Source organism: Zosterops lateralis (genome assembly GCF_965231275.1).
Source record: "Zosterops lateralis genome assembly, chromosome: 3".
Lineage (NCBI taxonomy): Eukaryota > Metazoa > Chordata > Aves > Passeriformes > Zosteropidae > Zosterops > Zosterops lateralis.
Window position 1 is genome coordinate 77,100,833 of NC_139764.1, and position 26,856 is coordinate 77,127,688.

Genomic DNA, 26,856 nt, shown 5'->3' on the forward strand with positions numbered 1-26,856 from the left:
CTAACTTTTGTTTGACCAATTCAACCAAGGAAGAGAGGAATTAGAGAAATGAGTTATAATTGAAGGCAAATTTCCATGTGGTGGTTTGCTTCTGTAAGCAAAGTGAGATTACAGAGCCATTGTTTGATACATGGTGTCCTAGAATGAAATAGAGCTTTGGTGCTTGCAAACCAGCTCAGTTTCTTCCTATATTCTTTTGAACTTTCTTTACCACCCATTTCCTGCATTGATGCCACTACTAGAAGTCTTAAAAATCCTTCTTCTTTCAAAGATTTTCTTACAAAGTGTGTCTGTCAAAATTTGAAGGAAAGATCTATCTTGGTCACTTTATTTACTGTTTACAAGTACAGTGACTACAAGGCTGTTGTTAACTGACCTTTAGGTAAGATGATGTAATGAGTCTTTAATTGCTCTGTCACTCTGCTTGTTTGCAGCTTTCCCCTGCACTGCGCAACAGATTTACAGAAATATGGTGTCCACAGAGCAATGGCCGGGATGATTTGATACAAATTGTAAAACACAATCTTCATCCAGGATTATCTCTGGGTGCAATAAACCACAAGGGTAGGTATTTCTATGTGTTCGTGTTCAAATACTGCTAAGAAAATAAGGGGTTTGGAGGCTGCCAACCTTTCTTCAGAATATACACTACTGTCACCCTTTTCCTGCTACATTTCTCCCTGAGGACAGTATGATATATTTTGGACTTTGTCCTTCCTTCACTGTGTATGTTATATGTCTAGCCAGAAGTAAGTTCAAGGCTGTGTTTACTTCACCATCCAGGTAGCTGAACTATCCTCAGCCCTTCAGTATCTCAACTTAGTTTTAATGTAGAGTGTTGAAAGAACTGGCACTTCTCTTTCTGCCAGCAACTTCACCATTAGTATTAGTCACTTGATGCTGTCTTGTTATCTGAATTTAAAAGGATCTGTAACAACAGCTCAGGCAGGAGCTTTCTCTTCTCTAATGCTGTTTCTAGGATATAGAGTACCCATCCACATTTTTCGTGCAGCTGTACCTACTTTGAAAATGTTTTTACAACAGTGTAAAAACAAAAAATTGTAACTCAAAGTTATTTGAGTTTTCTTTTTTCTAACTTTTTCTTTAGGGGCAGACATAGCAGAACTCATGATGGATTTTGTTGAGTGGCTGACTAATCAAGAGTTTGGTCACCAGTGTATCGTCAGTGTTAGAGATGCCTTGGCCTGGGTTAATTTTATGAATGTCATGGCAGAGGATGAGTTGAGTTCTGCCAAGGGATGCAGCCGCCTTAACGTTTCTCCAGCCATGTCTTTTATCCATGCTGCATGTTTGGTGTATATTGATGGAATAGGATCAGGTAAGTCTTCAGCGTTCATTTGGTAGCAGAAAATATAAAACTGTGTATTTGTATTGATATTTTTAGTTAAATGCAAACAAAATGCTTTGGGGCAGCATGGGACTCTTCTGGGAGAAGTTTTCACTTCCATTTGACAACCTCCTGTACGTCATGGGCCTTTTCTGTGTTTCTGTAGCAAGTTTGAGTAATAGAGCAAGCTGAAGTAAATTAGAGGGATTAATAGTATTACAAAGGCTAGCACACAAATTAAGAAAACCTGTGTTTTTTATTGAGTATTCTGAGCTGATACAGTACTTGAGCACATGAGTACATATTATGCTCTCTATCTCCCACTCCACATGTCAGCATCTGTCTGTGCTGGCCTGTACCATGCATATAGCTGAGAATGCATCTTTGTGTGTTTGCTGCTGGCCCAGCTGGTAAATATTTGATAAGGAAGAGGAGGAAAAGTGAAAGGCACAGGAAATGCCAGAAAAGAAAGCCTGGGAGGGCCTATGGCAAGGGATCAGGGTGATTGTGACAGTAGAAGAAAGGGGGTTGAAAGAACTGTGTCCTTAGTTCTGTTGCTCCCAGAACAATCTGTTCATGGTAAATAGTACTGGAAGCACTGTCAGGCAAAAACATTAAAATAAAATATAAACCTGCATGCACATGAAGTTTGTTGTCATAAGGTGAATGTGCCTAGTTATGTTTTGAAGCACACTTAACTTTCCTAATTACAGGTACAACATCCTGCTCAGCTGATACGGCTTTATTAGCTCGTGAGAAATGCCTGACGTTCTTATGTGAGAAAATGAGTCAATTCTTTGAGCTGGATGATTATCAGAAGAATGAACTAAAGATTTATGACAGAACAAAGGAAAAAGAGTTTGTATGGATGGACAACTTTATGGGAATTCACCCGTTTTTTATTCCAAGAGGCAAGAGACTGGGAGTGGGTGGACATTTATTCTGTGATTTATATTTTCAGTAGTTCTGTTATTCACTAAATCTAAGTAGGATACCTGAACCATCATAGAACAATTTATTGGTTCTTAAGCTTTAGAAAAATGCCTTTTCTGCCTCCAAGTGATTGCAACTCAGTCACATTTATTAAGACTCATCTGTTCATTTCCTTTTTTCATTACTTCTTAATGGTCAATGGCCTAATTTTCATAGACTTTTTTTAGGTGTAACAAGCCTTGTTTTGAATTTTGATTTTCTGTCACTTTTGCATGCTTAGAATACCTGTTAATTTCCACTAACTAAAGCTGCAATTCATCCTGGTCCTTGTGCAAAGCATGGAAAGCAGGGGTCCTGAGTACAAAGCTAAACAGAATGGAGGTTAATGCTATATCTTGCTCTAGGGTCTCAAAGATTTGCTGTGATTTTGGCAGAATTATTGAGTGTCTGCATTTCAGTTCCACATGGGACAAAAAAATGCAAATGAAACTAGCAAAACACTGCTTCTTTCCTTTAACTGACTTAACAGAACTAAAAAATGGTGACTGAGCTTTCTAACTCAGCTGGTTAGTTTTTAGCACATGGATCTGTGTGTTCCTAATGCTGTATTAATTGTTTGTATTTGAACTTTGTGGCATTCATGGATTGTGTTAGTCATGCATAAAATTGTACAAAGTAATGCTTTTCCATAAATTGCTGAGTTCTCCTCTGCTGATTAGTTCACAAAAGGAATCTCTTTGGATCCCTTTCATACTGAACAAGTATCAGTTTGTGTAGGATGCATTGGTGATTAATATTTTGTGTACATGAGCAATGCTGTATTACACATTTGGGGGATTTCCAAGGAGCTATGCTGGCTGGAATTTGGCAGACAAACTTTGTGCTTTCTCCCCACGGTATGCCATAATAAAAGTAAAGAAAAAGCAAACTTATAATTAAAGGAGTATTCCTTCACAGAACTGGCAGTGTATGGAACAGATCAATATGTTATTCTGGAGCATGACTGGATTTTATCCCTCAGTCAATTTTTCAAGAGCTTCTTTTTGAGTTCTAGATCCACTTGACTGAACTAGTTTAAGACATAAACCAAGAGGTATTGAAGTTTCATGGCAAAATAAATCATATATTCATATGCTTTTTTTGAAAAATTCAATATAAATATGTGGAGATGGGCTGAGATACAGCTGTGGATCAAACGGAAAGTGTATGTTTCTGATCTCTGAGGCTGCATACAAGCTGGATCTCCATTGCTTGTTGTACTGAGATCAGCAATTTACAGACAGAGTGAGCTCATTCAGAGGCACTGTCAGCACCTCCAGCATAACATTCTGGTTTAACTGTTTTCTGGTTTGCCTTTTCTTTGTTTTAGGCCCTGTTCTCCAGAGAAACAACATGACAGATTATGCTTTAAATGCTGGGACTACAGCAATGAATGCACAAAGACTGTTAAGAGCCCTACAGCTTAACAAACCTATTTTGTTGGAGGGCTCACCAGGAGTAGGCAAGACCAGCCTAGTTGCTGCCCTGGCAAAAGCCTCAGGCAACTGTCTTGTTCGAATCAACCTGTCGGAGCAAACGGTAGAATAAAATATTTTCTTCATTACATTACTTGGTGTTAATGGCAGGGTAGAGGCTTTGTGTAACTTTTAAAGTGCAGTTCTCTTTGACTTCAGCACTGTGTCTGAAATGTCAATTTTGTCTTGGTCTCGAGAGGAAACCGAATGAGAGGGGCAACCAGACAGAGTGTAAGCTTCTGTGAGTGAATGCCAGTTCCTAGATATTTCTGTTCTTTTCAGGTGAAGTTATGCATATCTTTGTCTACTGTGTTTTTCTTGGCTTTTGCAACATTACTTGAAAACAGCTTTAAGGCTTTTTATGTTTTCTTCAAATTTTTCAAATTTGAATTTCTGTTCTTAAATATAGTAGCTGGTCAGTGGAGTCCTATAATGGAAAAGCTTTTAGCATTTTGCAATTACTGAAAATTTTTAAATAGACCTAAAATGTAGATATTAAAAGAGAAGGGAGAAAATGTTAAGTAAAGTTAACCAATTCTGTTTATGAACTTTGTTTAAGTTTTGTAATTCCTCAACTTCCCCATTCTATTCTTTGCTCCTGAAGGATGTGACAGACTTATTTGGGACAGACTTGCCTGTTGAAGGTGGGAAGGGAGGAGAATTTGCCTGGCGTGATGGACCACTGTTAGCAGCATTAAAGGCTGGACACTGGATTGTATTAGATGAGGTAAATTCAGGTTTGGGGACAAATAAAAAAGAATGTTCTAGAATAGCAAATTTTGTGATTTGGCTTCTGGAATAAATACCTTTGAGTGCCAATGACCTCTCTTCGTGGAGGCAGGTGATGATTATACTTCTTTGAGACGAGTACAAGGGTTGAATCCTAGCTTAAATTACTGCAGAAAACCAAGGAGAGGTTTGATTTACATTTGAAAGTTTTTAGGGAAGAATGTCAACAGTTGTTTTGGTACAAGTGTTCTTATATGGATACAATTTCACTGAAGTAGAAGGTGTTTTTTCTGGGACTAATATACTATGTTTGGTTACTGATGTAATTGAGATGGAGAAGAGTTCCATCCTGCCAGTATAAGCTATTCTGCCACTGCAGGTTTGTTCATGTATCATGTAGCAAGTGCTTTCAACCATGCGTGTGCACAGATCTGCCTTCTTAGCAATATGCATTCTAATTACTGTAGAGTGCACAATCTTCAATTGTTTAGCCTGTTGTAGAGCTCCTTTCCACCCCTGTTGTGAAGAATGCCACTTTAAACAACCACTACAATTAAATAGCTGAGACCGCCTTAATTTAAACAAACAAAATGCTGAGTGCCACAAATGTATGAACATAAATTCACAAGAAACATTTTGAATGTGCAGGTTTTACGGTGGAGAATTGTTTTGTTATCACAGTGAAGAAACCTGGTACAAACAACAAGTGAACATAAGGAAATGTTAGTTGCTTCAGTATAATAACAGTCTAGCTGGTGGTAATAACATGTGTTAGTTTTAGAACAGCAAGGAAATGGAATTTTACCTCCTATATATCCCAGACTATTAGACTAGAGATTATGCAAAAATGTTTTGTGGATCATTAATATTGTATCCTTGTTTTTTTCCTCAGTTGAATCTGGCTTCTCAGTCTGTGTTAGAGGGGCTTAACGCGTGCTTTGACCACAGAGCTGAGATTTATGTTCCAGAATTGGGAATGAATTTTCATGTACAGCACAAGACAACTAAGATTTTTGGATGCCAGAATCCATACAGACAAGGAGGTGGAAGGAAGGGTCTCCCCAAGTCCTTTCTTAACAGATTTACACAGGCAAGCTTATTTGTTTGGTTTAAACTACGTCATGATCTTTTCTTTTAGGTTTCTGACTTTGCAAACACACTGAATTCTCTTGATTTTACAGGTGTATGTTGATCCACTGTCAGCAGAAGATATGAAGTTTATTGGGAATACATTGTTTCCTGCTATTGATAAAACAATTATTGCTAAAATGGTTGCTTTCAATAACAAGGTAAACATACTTAATTTCTTTTCTGTGGAAGTAGGCAGAATGCAGTAAGATTAGAAAAAAATGAAATCTAATGTTATATTTCCAAGCATTTTTATAGAGAAGTGTGTGAGTAAAAAAAGAGGGATGGAAATATATGCAGAAGAAAGTAAAGAGCACCACTAAACCTGGTACCTGAATTCTTGTACCATGACAGTCAGATGCTTTGTTGATATTTGATGAGGCATGGTTTTTCACATAAGATAAAATATATATATATGCACAGGAGAAAGTAGTATTCTGTGACCTTAGGTAAAAAATCTCTTGTGTCAGCATCTTACTGCATATTCATTTATAAGAGTGCAAGAGTAAACTGCAAAATTGAGCTGAGTGTTAGAGAAACAGTAGAGAAGAGACAAACTAAGTCAAGGTTTAGTTCCTAACGTATCTTCAGCAAAGTAAATTCAACCTGCTCTTTTTGTTGTCTTTGTCTTGTAAGCAGTACCAAAGGCAGAAATTCAGTCAATATTTTAAAAAAAAAATTTTGGAGACCAGCTTGTGGGTGGAATAAAAGATTATTTTTAAATGACTATTTTTTTCTTTTTTTTTTTCTTCTTTTTTTTTTTTTTTTTCAGATTGAAAAAGAAGTAATGGCTGAAAAAAAGTGGGGACAGAAAGGAGGACCCTGGGAGTTCAACTTACGTGATCTTTTCCGCTGGTGCCAGCTGATGCTTGTTGACCAGTCACCAGGATGGTATGATCCAGGCCAGCATGTGTTTCTGGTATATGGGGAAAGAATGAGAACTAGAGAAGACAAAGAAAAGGTGAGCCATTGTTCTTATTCCTTTCTGTTCGGATGGCCAGGACATATTTATAGAAATCCAAGTACAGATAGATCTCCAATTTGAAGATTCCTTGCAATTCATTCAGAGACACCTACGTCTTAAAAATGAAAAACAGATTTGTTTAGAGTTTTGGGGTTTGATATAGTTCCCTTCTCCCCTTGCCATTTGAAATATCAATTTAATTAGTATAAAGGCAGACAGTTGAAGTGAGTGAAGACAAGTAGAATAACAAAGGACTTAAAGTAAAACACATCATATTCTTGTGTGATTCTGTATTAAATAATAATGTTTGCTGTCTACTTATCCCTTCTTGCTTAGAAATCCTATGCTTTTGGTTAGTTTCACACCATTTAAATGGTATTAAACTGAAAAGTCAGATTGTAAAACTGAAGTTACTGGCTGTATGTGACTGGATGTTTCCTCATGGGTTTACTTTCCTGTAACATTGTTATATTTTTCTGTGTTACCAAAGAGCTTATTTATGAAGTGAATTCTATCCCAGTATTTTGTTAAAGAGAAGCATTCCTTACAGTATTTCAAGTCTCAGGAAACCATGATTAATGGAAGGGTTGCTGTGGGCAGCTCACATTCACATTGCTTGCTGCACTTCGAGTTAAATGAGCTTGTGATTTACTGTGTTATTTACTGTCATACAGCTGTGGAACTGAGGAAAAGATACTTCAGATGTAAACCTTTAGAAGGGAGTATTTGGAACAGGAGATAACTTGAACTGATAAGTCTCTTTTTGCTGTTTTAACTGTTCTAGGTTATTTCTGTATACAGAGACATTTTTGGCCAGGAGGCCGATGTGTATAGAGGAACCAGGGAGTTTCATATCAATCCATATAATGTTCAGGTAAACTGTTGACAAGGGATTTTGCAACAGGATAGGGAAGGAAACAACTTCCACAGTTAAACTCCATTTGCCTCTCTTTGTTATCCCTTTCAGATTGGTTATTCAGTTCTTTCTCGTGGCAACCCTATTCCTCATTCTGGCAGAACTCTCTCACTTCTGCATCATTCACTGCAGTCCCTGGAGGCCATAATGAAGTGTGTGCACATGAGCTGGATGGTGATCCTGGTGGGCCCAGCAGCTGTTGGCAAAACCAGTCTGGTGGAGCTGTTGGCCCATCTCACGGGCCATCGGCTGAAGATCATGGCAATGAACAGTGCAATGGATACAACCGAGCTGCTGGGTGGATTTGAGCAGGTAAATACTGTTTTGGTAACATGGCAGTATTTCTCCTTCCTACCTAATAGTGGCCAGCCTGCTGTGATTTTAGTTTTTGGAAATGGAGCCTTGGCACCACGGGGTTCTGCATGAACTAACTCCCTAATGGCCGGTTTGCAGGTTGATATCAACAGGCCATGGCAGCGCCTCTTGGAAAAGGTGGAGAATGTCGTGAGCACACTCACAAGGGACAGCCTGCTCCTGGCAGAACTTTGTGCGGATGATGCTGAACTCGTGCTGCGTGCTTGGAGCAACTTCATCCTGAATTACAAACCCAAATCTCTGGGGGAAGGAGGTGGAAGTGTTACAGCTGAATTAGTGAGCAAACTGGAGGGAATACTTGTACTTACCCAGCGACTAAACAACAAAATAAATTCTTACACAAAGGCAGGTATGTATACTGATTTTCCTTCTTTTTTTTTTATAGTTGTTTAAAATAAGGCATTAATACTCACCAAATTTCATCTAATGGGGGAGAAGTGATGCAGAAAAGTACCTGTTTAGGGAGTAAAACGTCAATCTGTTTTATATTTCTTTGTGCTTGCAAACCTTTTCTGTTCACATGGATTTTGCCTATGGGAGGCCACTGAAGAGCTGGAGCTTCTGCTGTTATGTTTCCCTAAAAAGAAGGAAGCATATATGTTTAGTAACAAAATGACTACTATTTTTCTTGAATGGCACTGGAAGCTACTCAGTTTAAGATGTGTAAGATGTATTTCCTTTCAGAGTTTGCTCACCTGGTAGAAGAGTTCCGGTGTTTCAAGCTCCAGCAGGCCCAGGCCACTGACTGCAACAGCCATGGCACTTTTGAGTGGGTAGATGGGATGTTGGTTCAGGCCCTGCAATCTGGAGACTGGCTCTTAATGGACAATGTTAATTTCTGCAAGTAAGAGATTTTACTGGCCTTGTTTCAGTGTACCCCTTGAATTCCCTGATTGACTTTGCCTCTTGTTGAGTGGTTCACAACTGAATATTTTGCACTTGATAATACATAGGAGCAATAACTTAGATTTTTTGGAAGAGTATCTTCCTTCTCAGACAGCGTAGCACTTGACAGTTTTCCTGTTACCTTATAAAGTAATTAACTGTTTGGTTTTTGCTTAAGATCAGTACAATTTTGATTTCAGATGAGAAAGAGCTCAGATTAGTACCTTTTTATGACCACATGAATTTGTTTTGAATGTAGCCCTTCTGTGCTGGACCGTTTGAATGCTTTGCTTGAGCCAGGAGGTGTTCTGACCATGAGTGAGAGAGGTGTCATAGATGGCACGATTCCTACAATAGCTCCTCATCCAAACTTCAGGTACTTTTTTCTGCTTTTTGTTTTTCCCCTTTTTTTTTTTTTCCTTTATCAAATAGTGGGTTTAGAATTAAAAGATCATCAGTGAGCCAGTCTTTTGATATTTTGAATGCTATTCAATTTGCCATGTAGTGTAGTGACACTCTAGCAGGGAAGAAAACTGCACTGTGGTGAGCATGGAAGAGAGCTTTAGAGGCTTTGCTTTATATTCCAGTTGCAACACAAATTATTACACAAGGAAATTTGTAGCAGTGTGCCTCTGCCTTGATTTTGCATTTCTAATTTAGGATTTCAGCACTTCCCTGTTTCACTGTAATGAAGTTGAGGATACATGCATTGAGGATGGTGAAGTCTTGAGATATGCTGCTTATGAAAGCCAGTATATGGGCATAATAATTTTCTTCCCAGCGTTTTCCAACCCATATATAAATTTGATTTTCCTGCAGTGACAGAACTTAAAAAACCCCAACAAACCACCCAAACAGACAACCTGTTCTCTCAGACCTGAAATAGTCTCTGGGGAAGATGAGAGGAGAATGTAACAGGATTCTGTATCATTCCTGCCTCTTAAAATTCATGACAAGGATATTGGGACTGAAAATGCGCTGGTTCCTCTGAACTAGAAACATTCTTGACTTTTCAGAAACCTGTTTTTGCTGCTTTGCATCTCACCTTTTCCTCCTTGCTTTTAAGAGGTCTCCTTTGATAGTATTAACTACTTGGATGTTGGATACTTCAGTTTTTTAGACAGCATAGATTTATTTGAAGTTGTTGCTAAGACTTTTAAAAGTCTTTATAGCTCAGAGGAATAGTCAAACTTTTCTTTGTAAGTGGGCAAATGATAAAACAGATGTAACTCAGATAATAATGAGTTAAAAGTCAGGCAGAATATCTGTGTCTAATTGCAGAGTATAACTATTCATACAGATTTCTCATTTAAATTCAGAAGCGGTCTCTGGATTTCTAGATAGCCCCATCTATCTAGATAGATGTCCCCGTTTTTATGAAGATTAATTTACTTTATGGAGAAGCAGATTTGGTAGTTCCAGAGTGATAGTTTAAGGACCCAAGTTGCTTCTAAGAATTTAAGGCCATTGAAATGCATAATTGTTGTAGGTCCCTTCCAACCTGAGTTATTCTTTTCTAATATCCAACAGGCTCTTCCTGTCTATGGATCCAGTTCATGGGGAAATATCCAGAGCCATGAGGAATCGTGGGATTGAAATTTACATTCCTGGGGAGAATGATGAAAATATATTGGACAGTCTGGATTTGAAGTTACTCCTGCATGGTTTGGGTTTAGTTGGAGATAGTGTCTGTGATGCACTTCTCGCTGTGCATTCAGAAACCAAGGCAGCAATAGCAGGTAAGAAATGTCTGTTCAGTATTTTTTAGCGAAGTGGGCTCATTACATATATATAGATGAAGTCTTTAGTGTTAAACCCTTGCTATTTTATTGTGTTATGTGCTGATACAAGTAAGCACATAAAACTATATTCAGGTACTTTTGAATTGGTTTTTTGCATTCCCAAGAAGTAGGCCTGAGTCATAAAAAAGTGATAACTACGGTGCTTTGTTAAGGAGACATTAGACACTGGCACACATCTGTTGTCCCTTGCTATCCGGAAGGCAGTGTATTCAAAGTGAAAATCAGCAAAATAGAGGGTTTGCACAAGTTGTACTTTGCAGCTGAGTTTCATTCATCTCAGCTGTTGGATGTCTTATTTTGAGCTGGTCATCTGTTATTCACAGTCTTGTCAGATTTTCCTGTCAACGCTGGGAAGAATCCATTCAGCTTTCAGGTCAATAGGATATATTTGTTTTATATCATGACACCGAAAGTGGTGCTTGCCAGATTAAAGGACTGACAGTTGCTAAACATTCCTATCACCCTAATTGCTGTGTATCTTTCAGGTTCCGTGTCATCTTTGTCACCTTTGCTTCAGGCTGCTGTATTAATTGTGCAGCAAATACAAAGAGGCTTTGGATTAGCAAAGTCGTTTTACAGAGCCTGTTGGGAAGTTTATGGCCGCTCACAACAACTGCAGATTAACCAAAAGGTAAAAATCTTATATTTGAAAACTTTTCTTAGATCATCTAGATAAGTAAAAAATGTAACTTCATGAGGCTAGAGTTTAAGAGCCTCTATTTCTTAAGTGCCTGAGCAAGAGACTGATGAAGATGGTGCTCTTGGAGAGATGAACCAAACAATATCCTGTTTGGACTCCAAAGCTTGTAGTTTGTAAGAGCTTGAGCTGAGACTTCGGGATATTCATGCTGATGCATCTGTAGCCTGTGACAATGTGCACACTGTCATCTGTAGACACATTAACTTCCTGTTTGAAACTGTGCAGTGTGTTATTTCACTTCTGGTAGGAATGTTTTGGTACTTTTATTGTGTACTTTATATGGTGTTTGTAGAAGATTTGGTCTATAATGATTTCATAATAAATACATGTAGTTAAAGTGTTTCTTGAACTGTGGTGTTTGAATACCTGTTATGTGTTTGAATGTGACTCTAAACTGCTTTTGGTTGTTTGTTGTAGCTTGTGTTAGAATTGGTTACGAGGCATGCTTCCTCTCTGGCTTCCCCTGACACTTGGGGTGAGTCCTTGCTAGCAGTGGGATTGTGGCCAGACTCCCTGCCTTCGGCTCTGTTTGCAGCTGAAGACTCACTCCTTTCCACAGTCCAGAGTGATGGACAGGTCCTGATGTATTGTCTGCATAGACTAAACCTCAGAAACTGCAGGTAGGCAGGAATTTTTTTTTTTTATTATTATTATTATTTTTGCCTAGTAAATGAGAAACAATATACGGGAACTATTCTTGACGTGTCATTGTTTATTGCAAAATCCTGCCTTCATCAAATTGTGCAGGTGGAGACTGTGATTGTCGTACTCTGTAACTGCGTTCCTGTCACCTTTCCATACAACCACTGCAAATGAAAGTTTAATTATTTACCGCTTTATTCTTAAGTCTTCCAAATACGTTCAAAATACTTGACTTTTTAATCTTCACTAAATGCATTTGACTAATTTTGGGAGTTATTTATCAGAAAATGTGAATGCAAACACTGGGTTTAGTAGGTAATAAGAGCCCCAAAATCTCTTCCTTCAGTTTCCTTCTAAGCTTAAAAAACCCTGAGCATTGAACTAGTTTAAAGTATACTAATGATTCTCTGGATTTCCTGTTTTCATGTAATCAATTATTCATCAGTAATTTTAGGTCCAGTAGCTTCAGGTAAAAACATAATTTACTTTCTTTAGACAGAACTGTCTGAAAGAAGCAGAGGCCCCCATGCAGGGGGTATATGAAAGAATGTTTTAATGATTTCTTGTCCAATACAGCTGTAAATTTTTACAAAACTGGTGCAAAAACTTTGTTTCTGCCTTCTTTGGTTAATAACCTACTCTGGACAGGTACTGTAGGTTGCTTCCTGTGAAAGAACAAGCTGCGGAAGTTTGTACTAAGATAAAAAGTTGAAATTGTAAACTCTTAGCAATATACTGTATTGTTCCCTGGTTTTGTTCAGTTTTGTTGTTTACTTTTTACTCAGTGACACTTCTTTTCCTATCTTTGTCTTTTTTAATTTAACTTTGCATAGCATTCTGGTGCACAAATCAATTAGAATTTCTCAGTGAAATTCTGTGCATATTCTCTTGGGATAGTGCATGAATTTTTGGCAACAGCGAGCTCCTAATGGTAGACTGACCACCAACTGATTTGAAGTTGGAAATTCGTTTCAAAGCTAAATAATGGAGGAAAGATCTGATGCTACACTGACGCCTAAAGATGATTGCATAGCTTGACCTGCAAAATATATTTTTTCCTGGATCTGGTAGTTTGAGCCCTTGATTGCTGGACTTATTTGTGTTTCAGGACATTACCTGTGACTCTGCAAGATCTTAAGAAAGTTATGCAGTCCACTAATCCTGAGAGTCTCAAATTCAGTGCTGTTGAGATGGAGGCAAACTGGATGGACAAAATGGAAGTTCTCCAGGCTTCGGTGAAATTGTTCACAGAAAAGGCGACCAACCAAGATTGGAAATTAAGAGTTAAATGGCTGAACTCCTTAGCCAAAAATCTACCACAGGTGCTTGGTATGTAATCATTCAACTTTGTTTTTTCTAAGGGCTGAGTTATGTTTTGTAAGTCTTCTATGAAAACATCCAGACCATTCCAAATTATGAGTTACGAAGACTCCCAACTATCCACGCTAATTTAAGGGCATAGAGGCTCCAGAGAGGGACAGAAACAGATTATGCATGTTAGGGGAAATAAGGAGATTTGGGCTAAACATTATCCTTTACTATTCAACTATGTGTGTAACTTGTGCCACTTCTGAATTAGTTATTTTTGGATGAGTTTTGGTCTATGTAAGCAAATATGCCTTTTCACTGTTTTTTTTAGTGATAGTGAAAGCAGTCAAATGCCTTCTGTGTATCTGGTGTTAAAACTCAGATGCTTAGAAAGCCAAGAAACTGCAGAACTGAGATTTCCTGAAGAAGTGTTGTTTGAACATTTAGGATTATAGTTGAAATGAGCTATTCACTTAATTACAGAATTAATCACATTAAACTCATGGAGCATTTTGGCAGGCGTTATTCCAAATAATTTACACGTTTAGCTTTCTTCTGTGGTCTGAAATCTCAGACCATGCTGTGCCTATATTGATTGCTCCCTCTTTATTTTGCTGGTTTTTCAGGCAGGTAGGTCTGTAAAGTAGAAAATATGTAAAAAAATACTTTAATAAAAAGTATGCTCTTTATTTTCTTATTGTAAATACACCCCCCTGCCAAAAAAAAAAAAAAGAGGCAGAACTGAAGGTATAAATTAATGGATCTTCACAAACCATATTTTACTAGCATACATGTAGTATTAACATTTCAACTAGAATTACTTATAGATTTGATTCAATCTGCTTGTGCTGGCTCAGTTGAAGCTCTTTTTCTTGATTTGTACTAAACACTCTTTTAAGCCTGTATTCTCCCTCGTCACCCACAGATTCAGTGCGGATTCAGCTGGAAGCAGGTGCTGTAGCCCTTGGTTGTTTTTATGCCAGTCCCCTCTCATCTGGAGTCAGTAACATGATCAAGTTGCTGCAGCCAACTATGACAGGTACTCCTGAAAAAGATGGATGTAAGACATTGCTTCCTTTATTTGTTCTCTGAACACACTGTAACCCTTCTTGGGAAATGTATGTAGTAAAACAAAGGCTAAATTCTAAATATATGTTACCTTTGTCATTAAAAAAAGAACAACTAAGAAAGCAACAACAAAAGAAATTACAACAAATACAAACATTCTTGCTGTCTAGAACAGCAAAGATGGCAATTAGATTTATTCTTACTATTCAAGTTAGAGATGAGTGCTCTGCCCATGAGTCCTGGCTGTGTGTCTGTGACTCAGATGTATTCCTACAGCTCAGAGTGGTGTTCTGAAGTGTGATTCAAATATTCACTGGCTTTCTGACTTGATAGTTTAGGTACTCTGATTTTTTTTCCTCAGGATTTGTGTTAGTCCATCTGAAACCAAATAGTTTGGCCTGTAATTTTCCCTTGCTGTTTTCCCTTGGAGCTCAGACCTGTGGCTTCCCTTCCAAGCTTGATAGGTGGATGAAAGCTGCATACGGTGACACTAGGCTTTTTATGGGTGGTCCTGGGTGTCTTGCCTGGGCTGTGAGCCAGACTTGAGTTTCTAAGCTCTGTTGGGTGCTCTAACCCCTGTTTAATTTATTGTCACAGTTCTGTTTTACAGAACCTGCAGTCAGCTTTAATGCTTTTCTCTTTGGCTATCTGGAGTGAGAGAGTTTGACTGCCTTGCCCCTAGGCTGCTTCTTTCATTCTCTAATAGGCATTGTCAGGGGGAGCTAGAAAAAAACTGAGTAATGTTTCTCTGCTGTCCTGTCTTGTCTGCCTTTTCAGATGAACATGTGATGCCTCTGGACCCAAGATGGAATATGCAGTTTTTGGAGATCATTAGAAATTCAATGAATTTTGATACAGAAATGGAGCATGCAGACCAGCTTCTTAGGCTTTTGAATTCTGCAGCAAATCGGTGGGTTACAAAGAAACTCTTGTACACAGAGTGCCCAATGCCTGTAATCAGTGCTGAGTAAACACTTGAGGTGTCTGCCAAGTGTGTTTTTAGGTTTTGATTGGTGTGATCTAAAATATCAGAGACAGAGTCTTTTGTACAGCTATTAAATTCTTTGCTTCTGTTTTCTGTAGGTGCAGACTAAATGCATTCACTTTATATAGGAGCAGAGCTCCTAGCATTCCATACAGGCTGCAGTACTTCAAGGACAGATTAGAACTGTGGGACAAAGCATTAAGAAGGCAGAAGTAGCAGTGTCAGTAGTGTTGTCAGAGATCTCTGACAAAACTTAAATAGTTTTCCTGCTTTTGGATTTGGAATGTTTTTCCTAATGAGATTAAACAGTACACAGATTTTGAAGTTAAAGTGTAAGGAAGCAGCTGCTCACATATCCTGCAGGCTGTGGTGTTGCAGCTGTTTTGTAGCTCAGTGATTTTTCCTTCCTGGTGAAGTCAGGAATCTGCTCCTTGTGTAGCTTGCTTCTACAGAAACCATATTCAAGCCATATGCATCTTGTACTTCTTCCATAATGCACTCAATATATTATGTCACTTTGTAGTTCAAATGCCATGTTGTAATTCACCATTCTCATGAGGCCAGAGTTTAAAATGGAACTGGATTGATAACAACTTTGTTTTTACTTCAGGGCAGTGTTATTTCTTGACCGAGAAAAAAGAAGTTACATTGAGAAGAGTTTGATTGCCAGCAAGAAGCCAAGAAACAGTGTCCTAAGAATGTCTCTAGATTTCCACAAAAGTGGGTTGATTTTTGCTGTTTCTTTTAGTTCTGTAGTCAATTCGAAATATGATTCATTTGCATTGTTATGAAATATGTACTTTAAACATGGTGTGCAAAGAAAGAATATGTGAATGTAAAGCAGTCAAATGACGACTAGTATGATATCCAACACATTATTCTTAAATTAGGGATACTTTAGGCTACACTATTTATGTCCTATGCCTCTATGAGGTAGTCAGTGAATATGATTTTTCTCTTAATTAACCAAACTTTAGGCTAACAATGGAGAGAAACTGGAATAGCATTCTGTCTTTAGTTAATAAGAATAACCGAATTCTTCAGATGTGTTTTTGTTTTATGTAAGTAGGAAGTTTAACTTCTAAAAGGGTAAAGTTTAGTGATGAGGTTAGTGTGCTGCATAGAAGCAATTGATCAAGGGATCCCTCATTATGATTTTTATTTTTAATATATGTATAAAATGCATAGAGGTAATAGAGAATTTTGAAAGTAGTGAAAGAGTACTTCTATTGCTTCATTTCTTGGATCTTTTCAGGTTGTGGTGTTTTTCTCAATCATAGAGAGGTTCTGGTGATCAGAAGTTGACCTGTATTGTGTCATGTGATGTGGCTGGAATATTCAGTCTTTGCATTTCTTTTCCTCTTCCCCAAACCTCAGATCCAGGAAGTTACAACTGCCTTCCTCATGGAATCGTGGTCAACCTTGCTGCTTTCTTTGAACTTTGGGATGCATTTGCACTTCACTGGGTGAAGTCTACTCAGGTGGCCTTAAGTGATGATGACATGCATGATGTGAGTAGACTTTCCACAGTACCTTTATAGAAATTAAGAGATTGTGTGCAGAACACTATTTCTAGTTTCAGGGACCATGAAATAAATTGCAGTGCTTCTGTTTGTGTTCAGAATATGCCTAACCAGTAGGCAAATGATTATGTTTGTTTCAGTGGCTGTATTTGTGCCTTCTAATACATGCTTAGGATGTCATCAACTGTGCTGTAGGAGTGTCTGTTTTTCTCCACTGATGATAAACAGAATATCCATTTCTATCTGTGATAAGAATGTCTGAACCTGGATAGCTGACATGCAGGCACAGAGGTGGTTCATTTCTCCCTCCCCCTTTTCAACCATGAATATAATTTTGCTGAAATCTTGACATTGTAGACTTGGTGCAGGGATTGGTTGGTTTTGGCTGCTGTAATTCCACCTGTTGGTGTGGTATTTTTAGGGAATCTGTAGTTGAGTCCTTGTTGTGTAGCACTAAATACAAAACATAGCTGATACAAGTGATGGGGTTTTGCTTTTTCTCCTGCTTGAAGTAGGAAAGTCTTGTATAACCTCGGCAGGGGTAACACTGTAACTCCTTGGTTTGTTCCCAGGTTTTGTACTGCTGGCTGTGGCGGGACAGGTTCTGGGCTGTCTCTGACACTGTCACAGTGGATTCCTCAGGGTTGTCACTCCTGGCTCTGCACTGGCACTGGGTTATGAAACACCTAATTGACAGAATTCCTCAGATGCTTATTGGATCAGACCAGAACAAGTGAGTGGCTTTGTTAGGTGGCTTTTGATTTGTTTCAGTTAAATGGCTGTATAAATTACTCTTTTCTTTAGCGCTGTAGCTACTTAGCATTGTTTAGATTAGTGTCCCAAGTTGTATTCCATTAGTAATGCAAATAACAACGTATTGAGTAGCTCTTAGTTTTTAAAATTTGTGTTTCCTAGCACTGTGCTTCTGCTTGCTCAATTGATCATCTAGAATTTTTGCCCCTTTAATGAAAGGATGAGAGAAAGACTTCCTTATGCATCCTTTTGCCTTGTTTCTCAAACTTCTGTTAACTCTGGACTTTTTTTTCCCATCCGTCTCTCCCTTTTTTTATTTTTTCCTCTACCAGGATTTCCAGGGAAATTCAATCTGTTTCACAGCAGATTCAGAACTGCTTGGTCAATCCTGCTGGTATTTCAGCCAATATGAAGATACTACAGAAGTCTCTAGGAAGACCCCTTCCTTTTAAGGTATCAATACTGAGTTTGCAAAAGGATTTGTATTTCCAGAAATACCCAGATACGCTTTAATGTATTTACAGCACTTGCTTTCCAGGACAGCAAAACCACAATTCTTTTGTGTTTGTTAGATTGATTAAAAAGAAGACTTCATCACATGTTAATGTTCATATCTTTTGAGAAATATATCAGTTGCCCAGATACAGCATTTCTAGTATTAATTATGCTATGTATAGAAAATATTTACTTAATACGAAGGCGTGCCTGAGCATAAAAATATTACTCCTTGCTCTGTTTTGGAGACTTGTGAATATCAATATGCCACTTGCTTGTTCAATGAACATATGTGTATTTAGAACAGCCTGTGCACTTCCTTTTATACAGCATAGGGTGGGGCTGCCATATAACTTCTCAAAACAAGGCCTCTTAAGTTTGACAGTTTTGGAGTTTGCTCTTAATATATTTCAGAATCTTTTGTAATTCAATTTAAAAATTCAGTAGATTTTCTAAAGAATACAAGTCCCTGTTTAAAAGGAGTGCACAATAGTCATGTGCAGTCGTGTTGGTGACTAGTACTTAGACCTAAGCTTTTATGACCTTTTCTCTCAAGGATGCTCAGCTGTCAAAAAAAGCACATAGTTACTTTGAGACTCTGAAGAACATTCAGTGCTTACTAAGAATTTGGAGAGATCCAAATGTATTTAAGCATCCAAATGTTTTTAAACTGCAGGTGTAAACTGCAATTTCTTGTTAGTGACAGTAGCTCCTGGTATTTTTTTATTTTATTTTGTGTATGTATTGCCCTTGATTTAGATAAGTTGCCAAGTTGAAGTACTATTTGTCTGCATGATCTACATAATTTCTTCATGAAGGGAAAAATATCCCTAACTTGACAGTGAGGAATTGTAGCCACCTGTTTCAATTTCTGTCTTCCTGCTGTACTGAGTCAGGCTACTAAAAGATTATTTTTAAGCTGTTGTTGCAGGCTTCTTATATTTACTTGTACTTTAGTTGTGTGCATGTGAATTTGAAATCTTAGTTTTGTCTGCAGTCACAATTCTTGTTTGTGGTTTTGTTAGTCCTGCTGAAACAAATTGTAATTTTCATATTTCCAGGATAAACTGGGCATGGAATGTTTTTCTCAATTAAAAGCTCTCAGCAAACCACTGAACATCTTGGAGCTAAGATTGGCCTGTGGAGAAAGTAGATGGAAGGAAAAAATGTGCTGTGTGAAAATTGCTGCCACTGGAGTGAAGATGAAGAAAGCATTGCTGCAAGCTGATGGCCTGATCATAAGAGCCAATCACTTAGAAGATGTTAGTCTGGGTAGGTAACATTTGTGAAGAGTCCAGCAGGATGATTTCTGCCATCTCCATTCTTTCATACATAGATGGAAAGGATGTTAAATGTTCACTGATAAGAAGCATATTACATGCATTTATGTGCCTCTTATATTCTGTCAAACAGATGAGCTACAGATATTTTTGAAAGCCATACGTTCACAGCTAAAAGCAGAAGGAGTCACGTACAGTTATTCAGAAGAAAGGCTTCCTGAAGACACCATCTCCAACCAGTTAGACCCTGCCCTGCTAAACCAGCTCTGCAGTCAGGTTCAGCTGTGGCCTGCAATGGAATACATAGGGATGCTCTGGCAGTACAAACTAACAGCAGATTATGTGGCCAAGGCTTGTGCAGGAAGGTAAGAAGAACTTTGGAGAAAGAGCTCCTATATTGCTTTCATGATATTCCGAATCCCTAGCTAGAAGCTGTAACTTCGGTGCTTTACATCTGCATGTAAATCTGTGTGTATGTATTTGTAATTTATATACACTTGTGTGTATGTGCATATATATCTCTACAGCACACAAACCTATGTGTATTAGGCATCAACAGAAGATGTTTATACCATATTGCTGGGGGCTACTGCAGAAAAACTGAACTAGACCTGGAGATGAAGGAAGTAGACTAGCATGCATGGCTTCCTCCTGTCTAAACTCTACACACATAGAATCATAGTTTAAATTAACATTATTAATTTAAGGAGTGTTAATGTTGTTTTAAGGAGCCAAGTGTATTTATTTTTAGTCTGGTTTACCCTTCTTTAAAAGAAAGCTATTCATTTATGGATTTCAGTGAAAGTAATTTTTTTGTGTAACAAGACTCTTGGAATCATTGGTTCACTCTTGAATTCAGCGAAGTTGTGACTTTTCACAAAAGCTATAAAGCTAGAAAATGGTTTGTGTGTTTTGCTCAAGATGGAGCTTATAGCTACAGGAGATTACACTTCTTCCCCTTTTTCTTGTGTTTAGATTTTTGTTAACTTTGAAGGATTCAAGTGTTTTGAGTATTATTTGAGTGCTTGTTCTTCCCCGACATTTGAAATGTTGTCATTTTAAGCTTTTGATGACTTTGCTTGCCATTCTTAATTTGTTTCACTTTCCAAGTGATTTATTTCATGTGCCCTCCTTAAGCACTGCTTAGGTTGTATTTTTTTTACCTGCTACAGGAAGAACTGCAGTGAAGAATTAAGCATCTGTTCAGATCTAGCTCAGTTCATAGCTTTTTCTCTGAAATTGACACCAGCTGCCTCTCACCAGCTCTCTGGACTGTGGCACTTGTTACACCTTAATGAAGTAAGAAAGTTTTATTTTAATTTAAGTAAATCAGATCTTTAGTTTAATAAATCTTGCTGAAGTTTTCAAAGGTTCTTCAGAATATGTGTATCACTGAGATTTTTGACTTTCAGTTTTTCTACCTCTGCCTGACAAAAAACTGTTCCTTCTTTTAACAAGAAAAATGTTACTAACTGCAAGCCTTGAGAAAATGTAATTAAAACACAATGTTGAAGGACAAAATACAACGAAGTCTTAAGTAACATAGTTCTGTATGATTTTGTTTGGTAGTATTGTTCCATACATCCGTCTGTGACCTAATGGGAAATTGTTTGGATGGCAGGTGCCAGCCTGGTTGTATCTATGTATTCAAAGTAATTTTACACTGAAAAATGCTTTCCTCTCTTTCCATGCCTCTCAAATTTTTTTAGTTCTGTTGGAAATCAAACAGACCAATAAAGCTACTTGATGCATTTTCTGTAGAACGTTTAATAACTCTGCTTAATATTTATGATACAGAGTGGTTGTGTTCCCACAAAGCACAGTAAAGTTCACCTTAAATGCTTCGGAGCAGAGTATGGGATGGCTTTACCCATTTCCAAGGTTGCTCAGTCACAGACTACAGGCTGTATTCTAACAACTTGCTCTGTAAACATGTTGCATATTTCACACACAGGACACAGTGCTGACCTCAGGGAGTTTACTCTTCATTGAGGAGATGCAAGCAAATGGCTATATGAATTTGAAAGGATCTTGGAGAGTATCTTGTACTATCCCTATGAAAAACAGAGTCATACTTTCTTTGTACATGTGTGTGCTTAATTCTCTTTTGCTCCCTGTATATTATTCTCACCTCTAGCTTTTTGTTTCTCCTTAGATATCCCCTGAAGAAATGTCTCTTCTGTCATCTCAGCTCGTTAATGCTGTGTTAGCATCCTTTTGGAGCAGTACTTTCACCATGGACCCAGACTACTGGTTGACTTGGAGACCACTGCCTGCACCAGAGGAAAACAACTTCTCTAAATCCCATATGAACTGTTCTATGAAGGTTTGTCTCTTCTGACCTAATCAAATTCTAGGCTGAATGCTGTTGTTGACTAATTCAAGTTTTCTAAAGCAATATTGTAAGTTCTAGCATAGTTGCTAGAATTTACAGTGCAAATTGCATCTGAACAATCTAACTCCTAATCTCTTAATTTAGGGCCCAGGCGTTTTGACCCGAGCTGTTTTCTCAAAGTGCTTCTTTGAAATTCTAACTAGCAGCAGCAAGACAAGCCATTGGGATGTGAGTGGGCTTCCTGTCTTGTCATCATCCCATGTAACACTGGGAGAATGGATGGAGAGAGCACAGCAGCTTCACAAAGTCAGCACAGCACTGTGGACCAACCTGGCTGTCTCTTCAATAGCAGATTTTAGGTATTAAGACCTCTCTCCCACATATACATTATTTAAATCAAGCATATTACAGAAGGTTGCTTACTGTGTGTAAACGTTTTCTCATTCCTTTTTCTCCAGACACACGGATACTAGACTGCTAGGGATAATGCTAAGCAGACAACTCTCTGCCCTGGTAGGTCTAGTTCCAGTGGATCTTCAAGAAGAATTTTTGGAGTGCTGTGAGAAGCTCTGCCTCAAGGATCCTGTTGCATATGAGTACCTTCTCAAGATACTTGAAAGCATCATTGATCAGGAATTACTTCCTAAAGAATTCCTGTTTCTTCTGCTCACTTGCTTGCATCAGTTCTATGGGGAAGGGCTTCAGGAGTTACCAGAGACAGCTTGGCGAGGAAGCCTGTGGGTGAACATTGGCTTGGTGCAGATCCAGATGTGGCTTCCACAGACCAGGTTTGATCCAGCTGTTAAAAGAGAATACAAGCTCAAGTACTCCAAAGAAGAGGTGAGTATGAAGCCAAGTTGTGCTTTTACCTTTGTTATGTATGAAATCAATGCAGAGGAGTTTGGCTTGGTTATGATTTTGAAATCATACAGTTAGAACTTCTTTTAATGTTCAGGAAGCTGATGTACCTCCTTGGTTGCTAAAATCAGAACCACTGTGAATGGTTTATTCTTTCCTTTTTAGTTATACCAGCTGGAGTGTGAATGGAAAACACATGATTTTTCGTCCCAGCTGCATACAGGAAAAAGTATTGAAGATGAAACAGTCAGCAACTATATTCATACCCATGTCAGGTAACACCCAGGCACTGAACCCATCTCTTTTAGAGTGGACATGTCATCTTTGTGTGCTTGGGCTCTAAAGCTTTTTTCTGAAGCTTTACAATTTTTCTCTTTCTGTAGAAACTAGAGTTGCTGATTTTAAAGTATTGATTTACACACTGAGATGGTAGAGAAGAAGCTGTGCTCTTTACTTGCAGTAAGGAATTCTCTGTACACTTTGTACTGCTGTAAATAGAACAATTAAAGCAGTGGCTGTCATATATTGATAAAATTGAAACTATGCCCAGAAGTAAAAACAATGCCATACATTTGAATTACAGTACTTTTCTTAAAGTGTGACAATATTATCAATAGTTGAAATGAGATGGATTATCTATCCCTGTAGTGTCTCAAGGCCATTATACGTGCCACTGCTACTTTGCAAAGTTCTTCAGCTGATATGACTGGGGAGAAATCTACATACGTGTATTTTAGCAATAGCCTTTGCCCATGTTGCTGTGGGTGAATTAAATTTCTTACCACAAAGTACACTGTTGACATTCAGAATCTGTAGCCACTGTTACTTTGGGGCTTTTTGTAGTTCTTTTTTAAGAGAGGAATTTGAGGAGGAAATTTTAAACAAAGAGAGCTTTTTCCTTTCTGCAGCCTTCAGGTGCGTTCTGTGTATGTGGAGAAAAAAACTGTCTATTATTCATTATTTTCCACTTTTAATAGGAATTTCTGATTTCATTATTATACACATAGAGGATCTGGTAGTTCTGTGCTACTGCTTAAAGAGAATGATAATCATTGAAAGCAGGTTCTGTATGGCTGAGTTTTACCAATTGCTTGTAGTAATATTTTTTTTCTTCATGATCACAAAGCTGTCAGGTTGCAAGAAAAAAGTACTTGAAGTTTGTTGAAGTGGCAGGGAGAGAAAAAATCTACATCTGTGGGCTATAAGGCTGTCCCTTGTTTTTTCCTTATTTGCTGTTCCACACAAATAGCAGAGTATTTTCTGATTAATCTTTTCCTCTATCTAACTGCTACGTTAGATCTATTTAAACACGTTTGTATGAAACATATTTCCATGTCTAAACTGATCAATGTTACTTTTTAACAGGATGCTGCATGAAAGAATGCAAAGGTTGAAGGAGCAAATAAGCAGTCTTTCTAGAAGGAAGGCCTTCAGGCCTCCAGCTCCACTGTATGATGGCTTGTACCAGGAGGCTCAGCAGTACATCAGCAGCATAGCGCGGATTTCCTCAGTCCAAGACCTCCTAGGCCGCCTTCTGCAGTTCCTCCGTGGAGAGAGACCTAGATCACTGCAGGCTATACAAAACCTGTTAAGTGAAGAGGCATCCTGGCAGCAATCACACCATCAGTTTAGGAAGCACCTGGCAGAGGAGTATGCTGTGTTCCCTGATGCCATCATTCCCCTCCAAGCTGCCATCCTGCAGCTGCAACATGGCATGCGATTAGTGGCTTCTGAAGCATGTGCAGTGCTGCAGAGCTCTGTGTGCCCAGCTGATCTCACCAACCTCATCACTTCTTTGTTGGCATTTCCTTCTGTGGGCTGTGCCTTTCCCACTTACTTTGCTCGGGCAGAGGTTTTATGCTCGGTGAATTCCGTTGGAGTACTGAATGGACTTAAAAAGTTCTCTCTGAAGCACGCTGAAGGAGGATCTGAGGGATCTGAGCAGCCTTCCCCAACTCTGGAACAGCTCCTGGTGAATGCTTTGTTGCATCTTCGATGCCATGTACTGTCCCAAGGAGAAATGGACCAGAAATCTCTGCAGCTCTTCAGACACCTGTGTCAGGTAAGCTCTGAATGCCCATGACTGGGAGTCTTGCACTGAACTTGTCTCCATGAAGACGTGGATCTGTTAAAACAGCTCTAGAGGAGGGCCACAGAAATGATCAGGGAGCTGTAACACCCCTCTTGTGAAGAAAGGCTGACAGAGTTCAGCTGGGGGAAGAGATGTCTCAGAGGAGACCTTGTTGTGGCTTTTCAGTATATAAAAGGGGTTTATAAAAAGGAGGGAAGGAGACTTTCTAGCAAGGCTTGTTGAACAAGGCATAACAGTTCTAAACTGAAAGAGGGTAAACCTAGATTGGGTATGAAAGTAATTGTTTAAAAATGTGTATGGTGAGACACAGGAACACGTTGCCCAGAGAAGCTGTGGATGCTGCAACCTTGCAAGTATTTGAGAGTGATTGGATGGGGCTTTGAGCAACCTGGTCTAGTGGAAGATGTCCCTTATGTTTCCTTAGGCCATTGTAAATGAATGGGATGAACAGGAACGCCGTGCCCAGGAGCAGGAGGCAATGGAACACAGCCTGTACAGATACAGAAGTAAAGCTCACGGGAAAGGACAGAGCGAGGAAGAAGAGGAAGAAGAAGAATTTAGGAGGAGATTTCCTTTTCACGAAAAGGTAATAGCTGTAGCTCTGTTAAGAAACACAAAAAATTACATCTGAGGTTGCTCCTGAAAATAAATGCTATAAATGACATGAGGAATGAAGCAGTTTTTTCTTCAACCAAAAGCCAGATGGGGGTAGATTTTGATAGGTAGTAAGTTATGTGCTTGTGGTTTATTTTACCTTCTAGCTGAAAAAAGTTTTTGGGATTAATTTCCAGGCTTAAATTCTACTGTGGTTTGGGTGAATAATCCCAAATTATTTAAGTTGGTGATAATAGTTACTTGTAAAAAGCTGGAATTTTATTTATTTACCAAGTAAGATCCTCTGAGGTTCTACTACCTATGGAGAAGACTGATCTCCTTGATTAAATAAAGCAGCTGGGACAGGGCAGTTCAGGTCCTCAAGAAACCACACAGTGTTGAGTGGTTTATCAGCAGACACAGCTGCTGCTGCTTTTTCTGCTATGGGGTTTAGTTGGCAGCAGCTCAGGGATCACTGTACTGCACTCTTGCCTGCTGTAGTTACGCCCTGAAATGTTCTGTACACCTGTGTTCAGTTTCAGACTGGCAGTCTGTCTCTATGGTACCAGCTGCAAAGCATTGGCATGTTGTTGCAATGAAAAAAAAAAAAAGAAGCAGAAGAGGAGATAGGGAAAGGAGGCATTAAAGGAAGAAATTAAAAATTACTTTTAACTATCATGTAATCTGTAGGACTTTGAAGATATCACAGCTCAGCCAAGCCTAGAAGAAAAAATGGAAACTGAAGATCCAGTGGAAGACCAGCTGGAAGCTGACAGAGCCCTTTTGTCCAAGAGCTCTATGCAAACAGTAATGAAGGTCCATCAGCAGTTGTGCTTAAACTTTGCTCGATCCCTGTGGTATCAACAGAGTCTGCCTTCTCATCAAGCCAAGCATTATTTCAGTACATTTATTTCCTGCTATCAGACTGGTGCATGCCTGGTGTCACAATTCTATCATTTAATTGGTAAGACAGCTAGCAGTATTTTAGATATGCAGGTTTAGATTTGTAATGATTTCTTTGAATATAATTGCATTACAGGTCATGAAACACACCTGTTATGGGGAAAAGGCACAAAACTGAAAATTCTTTTTCCATACTATTTGCCCCATGTTCAGAATTGTCTTGTGGAATGCTTTGATTTTTATTCTTCTCTGCATTTATTTTAAATTCCATTTGATAATATAGAAGACCAACACAGTTTAAAAATATATTGAATACTGGGTGAATTTTTGATCACATGGATCTGCATAGTCCTGGGGAAGATAAAGCAGTCTCTTATCAGAAGAAGTGAAGAACTTTCCCAGAAGTAAATTTTGCAATGAAGTTCATTAACGAATTGGGTTAAATTTAGCATATGTATATAAAGAAAAAAAAAAAAACAACAAAAACAAACAAGGTGTGAGTTTTTTCCACCCTGAATTTTGGAAAACTTGATGTGTAAATTGTTTTAACAATGTGTGAGAACTCAGAATCACCACTTGTTAAAGCACAGCTATATATTTCATTCCTGATCTATTAAGTGCATGTGTTCCATTAGGATGAAGCAGATAAGGGCTGTTGTCTCTATAGCACCTCATTCTTGTGTTTGCACCTGAACTGTAATGTGTGTGGGAGTGTTTTTGTGAATT

At 38.5% G+C, this 26,856-nt stretch overlaps 1 protein-coding gene across 1 annotated transcript in view; it reads left to right on the plus strand.

Moving 5' to 3' along the window:
- Positions 1-26,856, plus strand: part of MDN1 (midasin AAA ATPase 1) — a gene marked incomplete at its 5' end in the record, with an annotated part of 92,758 nt that overhangs the window by 35,667 nt on the left and 30,235 nt on the right. Inside the window, 33 exons of the mRNA XM_083857497.1 lie at positions 435-564; positions 1,109-1,339; positions 2,062-2,259; positions 3,651-3,859; positions 4,400-4,522; positions 5,417-5,614; positions 5,706-5,813; positions 6,425-6,613; positions 7,401-7,490; positions 7,584-7,844; positions 7,986-8,256; positions 8,592-8,751; positions 9,052-9,168; positions 10,323-10,531; positions 11,080-11,225; positions 11,712-11,914; positions 13,045-13,265; positions 14,170-14,283; positions 15,090-15,222; positions 15,908-16,017; positions 16,675-16,808; positions 17,393-17,553; positions 17,906-18,026; positions 19,130-19,340; positions 19,482-19,713; positions 20,521-20,647; positions 21,504-21,674; positions 21,828-22,042; positions 22,142-22,523; positions 22,707-22,816; positions 23,907-24,603; positions 25,058-25,219; positions 25,918-26,191. Coding sequence (XP_083713623.1) covers positions 435-564; positions 1,109-1,339; positions 2,062-2,259; positions 3,651-3,859; positions 4,400-4,522; positions 5,417-5,614; positions 5,706-5,813; positions 6,425-6,613; positions 7,401-7,490; positions 7,584-7,844; positions 7,986-8,256; positions 8,592-8,751; positions 9,052-9,168; positions 10,323-10,531; positions 11,080-11,225; positions 11,712-11,914; positions 13,045-13,265; positions 14,170-14,283; positions 15,090-15,222; positions 15,908-16,017; positions 16,675-16,808; positions 17,393-17,553; positions 17,906-18,026; positions 19,130-19,340; positions 19,482-19,713; positions 20,521-20,647; positions 21,504-21,674; positions 21,828-22,042; positions 22,142-22,523; positions 22,707-22,816; positions 23,907-24,603; positions 25,058-25,219; positions 25,918-26,191 — 6,418 coding nt within the window. The remainder of the gene's footprint in view (positions 1-434; positions 565-1,108; positions 1,340-2,061; positions 2,260-3,650; positions 3,860-4,399; positions 4,523-5,416; positions 5,615-5,705; positions 5,814-6,424; positions 6,614-7,400; positions 7,491-7,583; positions 7,845-7,985; positions 8,257-8,591; positions 8,752-9,051; positions 9,169-10,322; positions 10,532-11,079; positions 11,226-11,711; positions 11,915-13,044; positions 13,266-14,169; positions 14,284-15,089; positions 15,223-15,907; positions 16,018-16,674; positions 16,809-17,392; positions 17,554-17,905; positions 18,027-19,129; positions 19,341-19,481; positions 19,714-20,520; positions 20,648-21,503; positions 21,675-21,827; positions 22,043-22,141; positions 22,524-22,706; positions 22,817-23,906; positions 24,604-25,057; positions 25,220-25,917; positions 26,192-26,856) is intronic.